Source organism: Peromyscus eremicus, chromosome 23 (assembly GCF_949786415.1).
Source record: "Peromyscus eremicus chromosome 23, PerEre_H2_v1, whole genome shotgun sequence".
NCBI lineage: Eukaryota > Metazoa > Chordata > Mammalia > Rodentia > Cricetidae > Peromyscus > Peromyscus eremicus.
In genome coordinates, this window is record NC_081438.1 from 4,122,220 (window position 1) to 4,128,932 (window position 6,713).

General features: G+C 54.9%; 1 protein-coding gene across 1 annotated transcript in view; it reads left to right on the forward strand.

The window, feature by feature from the left end:
• Acacb (acetyl-CoA carboxylase beta) overlaps positions 1-5,928 on the forward strand; it is an 88,876-nt gene extending 82,948 nt beyond the window's left edge. Inside the window, exons 47-52 of the mRNA XM_059249009.1 lie at positions 609-786; positions 1,223-1,335; positions 2,619-2,773; positions 3,335-3,505; positions 3,640-3,776; positions 4,524-5,928. Of these exons, the coding sequence (XP_059104992.1) occupies positions 609-786; positions 1,223-1,335; positions 2,619-2,773; positions 3,335-3,505; positions 3,640-3,776; positions 4,524-4,650 (881 nt within the window). The 3' untranslated portion in view covers positions 4,651-5,928. The remainder of the gene's footprint in view (positions 1-608; positions 787-1,222; positions 1,336-2,618; positions 2,774-3,334; positions 3,506-3,639; positions 3,777-4,523) is intronic.
• Positions 5,929-6,713: the final 785 nt, after the last annotated feature.

Genomic DNA, 6,713 nt, shown 5'->3' on the forward strand with positions numbered 1-6,713 from the left:
GACCTGGGCAGTTGCCTTCCTGGGTGGTAAGATGAGGAAGGCGTATGTCCATCCACCTTCCTCAGAGCTGGCCTTATAATTGCACAATCCCTCTAAGTCACCCAGAATGTCCAGAGGGATAATGGTTCTGGCTGGCTGCTGAGGAAGGAGCTGAGGTAGGAGAGAGGCACATGTAGGTCTTTGATAGCTGAGTGACGTCTCTGAGTCCCTGAACCCCCTGTTTGTGAATGGGGAGGGCTGCGGTGAGGGTCCCATGCTCTGGTTCTACACATGTCACATGTCTACACATGACAGCCTTGCAATGTCACCACCGAGGGTACCTGGGGACTGGGAGGGACTTCCTGGTGAGGCAGAGCGGGGACCTGTGTATACCGGACACGTGGGTGTGCTGGGGCCTCTCACTCGGAGCTGGAGGGGACTCAGAAAGCGGCAGTCCCTGTGTTTACCTTCGCAGATGAGGATACACCCATGCAGGAAAGCAACCTGCCCAAGGTCCCATGGCCACTGAGGGAGGGAGCCAGCCCCAGCCCAGCCCCAGCTCTCTGAGTCTTTGTGGCTTTGAGTCTGTCACCGGGGCCCAAGTCTCCTAAGCAGGCCTCACTTTGTAGACATGTATGAGCAGATTCTGAAGTTTGGCGCCTACATCGTGGATGGTCTCCGGCAGTACAAGCAACCAATCCTCATCTACATCCCACCCTGTGCCGAGCTCCGGGGGGGTTCATGGGTGGTCCTCGACTCCACCATCAACCCCCTGTGCATAGAGATGTACGCAGACAAAGAGAGCAGGTGGGTGTGTCACTCGGGATATTCTCCGCAGAGCTAGTTAGGTCCCCAGAGGACACTGTCCGGAGAAGGGCAAGAAGCCGGGCGTGGCAGTGGGCACCTGTAACCTGGGCCCTGAGGGTTGTGGGCAGAGATGGGGAGCCTCTGGGGCTCACTGACCAGTCCGTCTAGCCAAATCAGTGAGCTCCAGGTTCTCTGAGAGACCTTGTCTCAAAAAGTACTGTGGAAGGTACCAGAGGAAGACAGCTGACATGACCTATGACCTCTACCGGCACGCACACACAAATACATATATACCACACACACAGTCATAATACATGCAAAGAAATAAGCAAATATTTTTTAAAAAGGATCCAGAGTCAGAATAGCAGAGAGGACTGAGGTGTCTGTCCTCAGCCTCCCGCCCACCCCCTCAACCTCTTTCCTATTCTCTGTTCAGGGGGGGTGTTCTGGAGCCGGAGGGCACTGTGGAGATTAAGTTCCGGAATAAAGATCTGGTGAAGACCATGAGAAGGATAGACCCAGTGTGCAAGAAGCTCCTGGGACAGCTGGGTAAGTGGGTCACACAGGTGCCGCCCCCCAGGTCGCCCAAGGCGTCAATTCTAGTGTATTAAGGGTAAAATGAGATCCAAAAGCCAGCCCGCACTGGCAATCAGCTCCTTCCATGGGACACCGGAAGTGGTCGGACAGGAGCTATCTCAGATGGCAGATATTTTGGAGAGCTGCGGTTTGGATGTCCACAGTGAGACGTCTCGGCAAAGGGGCCAGATATAAACACGAAATGAGTTTTCAGAGCTGCTGTGTTCAGACCACAGCCCCATCTCTGGGGCCAGGGTGGCACATTCCGCTGTGGCCTCCTATCCGCACCCAGAGGTTCAAGCTTAGGAACATTTTAGCTGAGGGACGTTCATCCTGTGATCTCATAGTTAGTTCACCGTGCCACACACATAGACAACATTTGGGTTCCACAGGAAACACCAGAACTTGGGTAATGACCATGTCCCTTTAGAGGTCCTTGTGTCCTCCAAATGCCCCCGATCAGAGATAAACAGTTTTTGCCGATTTTGTTCACTTCACTCCTGATCTTTGATGCCACACTCTCCAATGTTGATGTGGTGGTGATGTCTGTAACTGTGCGGACCACACGTTTGTGACAGGGTGTGGTTCCTTTGGGTCCGCCTCTGTGATATGGGTCTGTACTTTATGACTCTGGGTTTGTGTGGAATTGGCGTTATGTCTGGAAATGCCTCTTATGAGAGTTCTTTCCTTTGTATTACATTTATTTTGCGTGTGTTTGTGTATGTGTGCACGCGCCACAGCACATGTGTGGAGTTCAGAGGACAACTTGCCGGAATTGGTTCCCTCCTTCTACCACGTGGGTCCTGGGGATGAAACTCAAGTCGTCAGGCTTGGCACCAAGCACCTTTCTCCACTGAACCACCTCGCTGGCCCCCTTATTAGGATTCTAACTCTGGATTTCCTTACTACATGGTGTTGTCTTCTTTACTTACCATTCCCCCTGGCAGAACTGTGTTGGTTTGTGCGTTTCCAGAACCTGTCTCGTGTTTCTGTTGCCATGGCATTAGCATATCCGCACTGTATTTATTATATGTCTGCAGACAGCAGCTGGGGCAGGGCCGGGGCTTCCTCCAGGGGCTGTCGTGGGGCTGTGGGCGCATTTCCTAGGCTGCAGGACAACTTGATTTAGGAGCAGCATTGATATCGCAGACCAGACGACCACAGGACAAGGCCTCTTGTTTGGTTTTGTGGCTTCACCCAACCCCACGTGGCCGTCAGTCACTGCCCCTCAAGTCCTGATGTCTGCTCACCTGCAGGAACAGCCCAGCTCCCTGACAAGGACCGCAAGGAGCTGGAGGTCCAGCTGAAGGCCCGAGAGGACCTGCTGTTCCCCATCTACCACCAGGTGGCAGTTCAATTCGCCGACCTGCACGACACACCCGGCCACATGCTGGAGAAGGGAATCATCTCTGTAAGTCCCCCAAGGCCACCTGGGCCCCAGACACAGAGGAATGCAGGGGTTTGGGATGGAGCCCAGCTGGGGCTTAGAGGGTTTTCAGGGCCTTCAGTCAGAGTGTGTCAGCAGAAGCCCACAGCCTCTAACCTCCAGGAGGCCCAGGCTTTGGAAATGTGAGTAACTTGAGTGTGTTCTCGTGGCTGTTAGTTTGTGCCTTTGGTTAGACCTGAAGCCTTGTTTATGCTAACATTGGCCCGCGACTTGCTCCTAAGAGGTCATCCTTGTCCACTGGCCCATGCCCAGAGCTGGCCATTTTTCTTTTGGCAACCAGCCTGAGATGGAGTTTTGTGTCAGCAAAGGTAAATGTAGACACCAGTTTGGTTCAGAGGACATGCCAGGCACTGTGGGGTCCTGCAGAGCCCTGTGTCTCCCTAGATAGGAGCTTGGCCCTCTACGCAGGATATCCCTGCTTGTAGGAGGAAGGGGGCGTAAGCCAGGTAGCCAGCCCGGGGCATGGTCTTGGCCATTTCCGGCTCCCTCCCTCCTCTGTGGGTGCTCAGCTGGACCTGTCCGCAGGACGTGCTGGAGTGGAAGACCGCACGCACGTTTCTCTACTGGAGGCTGCGGCGACTGCTGCTGGAGGCCCAGGTGAAGCAAGAGATTCTCCAGGCCAGCCCCGAGCTGAGCCATGAGCACACACAGTCCATGCTGCGACGCTGGTTTGTGGAGACCGAGGGCCCCGTCAAGGTGGGCCTGGGCAGGGAGAGGGAAGCTGTAGCATACAGGCACTGGGGGTGTAAGGATGGCCAGCTCTGTCCCTCAGCAGCATTCCCATCTGAGGTAGACTGTACCCATTGACACACACACCCCTCCCCCCACAGGCCTACCTGTGGGACAGCAACCAGGTGGTGGTCCAGTGGCTGGAACAGCACTTGTCAGCCAGGGATGGCCTGCGCTCCACCATCCGGGAGAACATCAGTTACCTGAAGCGGGACTCTGTCCTCAAGACCATCCAAAGGTGAGTGGCGTGCCTGTGGCCAGCCTCTGGCTCATTGGCCTGTCACAGTGACAGAGTCAGGCCCCGCCTCGTGGGTGGGGTGACAACCCAGGGTGTTCATCCCCCAGCAATAGAGCTGTGGTCTGTGACTTTCTTTTTTTTTTTTTTTTTGGTTTTTCGAGACAAGGTTTCTCTGTATAGCTTTGCGCCTTTCCTGGAACTCACTTGGTAGCCCAGGCTGGCCTCGAACTCACAGAGATCCGCCTGCCTCTGCCTCCCGAGTGCTGGGATTAAAGGTGTGCGCCACCACCGCCCGGCCTTGTGACTTTCTTGTATCACAGCTAGTACCTTGTTGATTAGAAGAACCCCCATCACAAACCCCGGGGCTGAGGATACCGGTTCCCTCCCTGTCAGTCTTTCCATAGTATCCAAGGATCATAGGATACCTGGGACCCTATTTTGGGTGTGAAGCTGGGACTTGGGTGTGTCACAGCTCGGGTCATATCACACACACAACCAGTGACTGGAAAGGGCTAGGTCACCCTGAGGTATTCTGTTCCCTACATCAGAATCCCTCCTACAGGACTGTTTCCCCCCTACCTGTCTCCCTCATCCCCCTACCCTTCTCCGAGTGAGCACAGCAGGAGGAAATCGGAATGCTGGGCTCTGGCCCGCCCAACAGACACATGTCTAGACCAGGACACTGCCCACTAGACACCACTGAACCAAGTGGCGAAAGTGACCGCCTGTCTCTTCCCTTCCCTGTAGTCTGGTTCAGGAAAACCCAGAGGTGACCATGGACTGTGTGGCCTACCTGAGCCAGCACCTCAGCCCGGCTGAGCGGATACAGGTGGTTCAGCTACTGTCGACCACGGAGACCCCGGCCTCCCCCTGAGCAACTCTGGCCATCCCCAGGACCCTGGACCACGGGAATGGCCGGTGCGGCAGGCCTTTGCAGGACCCTGGGGCTTGTTTTGGGAAAATTCACAAAGCACTCTGAAAATGCCATTCATGACCAGCGTCTTCCTGGACAGAAGGCCCCAGCGCCCCTGCCAGGCGGTCATAGCCTCCCCTCACCTGGGGACTCCAGGGTTCAGTGGATAACTCTGCTGCATCTCTGAGGTGAACTGAACCGGGCACCCCGAGTTCCTCGTGTTTCGCCTGGAATGGGGATCCAGTGTCGGCTCCCTGTCTGGTCTCAACACACTTGCACATTGGTTTACATTCAGCAGCCGCGTCCTTCAGCAGAATAAACAGGCCAAAGAAAACACACCAGACGAGACCCAAGAAAGGGTCTTATCAGACATTTATGCAGCCAAACAGGGGCAAAAATCATCTTTTTTGTTCAATTAAGAGAATAAAACGACATTTTGTTCTCCAAGTGGCCCTGGTGAGACAGGAAGACCGTCCTGTGGACAAGCTGTCTCCGAAGGTAAAGGGACAAATGAATAGGACGCTTGGCATCCAGCAGAGCTGGAGGAGTCTTACTGCCTCAGCCCCCAGGGCTCTGTAAGCCTTTTCTTCCCTAGCAGAGCAAGGACTGGACCCCACATGATGCCTCCTGCACATTGGCCACCCATACGGTACCATGTACCCTCCTGCCTGAGCGTAGGGAAGCTGTCCCTAAACACGGTGCCCCTAACCAATACACTTCCTCACCTTGTGCCTTGATACCATGGCAGGAGCCAACGGCTCAGGACCGGTGACCTGGGACTGTGCCGCAAGCACTCTGCATTTGCTCATGAAGACTTTTCCAGGACCTGCAGGCCCAGCAGCGTCAGGGTCTGAATGAGATATTCTGTGCCAGGGACAGGCTGGAGAAGTTGCCTGCTACCTGCTGTCCTTCTGGGCAGTGTCTGAAGACATTATCACTCCAGGCTGAGGCCAGAGTCGCCCAGGGAACCGTCTGCAAGCCAGGAAGGATACTCGAGGTGCCCCGGATTAAAACAGGTCTAGCCATCAGCCAGTGTCAGCCCTAGCAGCTGAGGGGGGCTGGGAGGAGTGGAGAAACGTGGCTGTTGCTGCCATTTTGGGGGATGAAGGGTTCTTCTGGGCAAGGTCCTCTGGGTGTCGAGGGGAAAAGCCCAGACTGTGACTAGCTGCTGCCCTGACCATCAGCGTAAGCCGAAGAGGCTGCCGGGAGATCTGCAAAATAAACTATTTTTTGAAGGAAGTCCTTTGGTCTTGACTTATTTTGGGGACCAGAAAAGCCTGACAGGTAGAGGGGATAGAAGGTCCAGCCCCCCCCCCCGCCCCCGTTCTCAAAATCTCCCTTTTTCAGACATCAGAGAGCTTTGTGCATTCACTGCACCGCTCGGGAGGGAGGGAGGGATGGAGGCCAGGGCAGCTTACACTCTGGTTTCCATTCCTTCCCATCAGATGAGGGCGGCATGGCAAAGCTCAGAAAGGTCAACACATTCACCCACGGTCACACAGGACAGACTGGGAGGAGCCCAGTGACACCTCCTGTGACACCCAGCAGCGATGGGGAAAATTCCCACTGAGCTACATCTGGTCTGGTGTAGAAGAGTTGGCACCCAGCCTTAATCCACCTTTTGCTTCTCTTGTGCTCTGTGAATCTTGTCTGAGAGATTCCAAAGGGTACAAAGCCTATGCAAAACTTGGTTCCTGAAAAGTCCTGCACACTGTGATATTCCTTAGTCGAGAATTTGCGCTTGGCATTGTCCCTTTGGAAGTGCACGAACAGGATGTTTTGGGGATATGGAAATCAACTTACTGAAAGTTGATAAAAATGCCCTTGGCTGAGGGAGGGTGGCTCAGTCCCGGAGAGGCTGAGTCCCCCTGCAACTGGAAAGGCTTGGACGTCCTTAAAGCGCACTGTATCTTCTTCCCACTGACCCGCCTGAACCCACGCCTGTCCAACAGGGATGTGACGTGTCCAGGCATCTGAACTACACTTGGGAACTGGCTGTCCCTGAACAGCCCCACCCTGAGCAG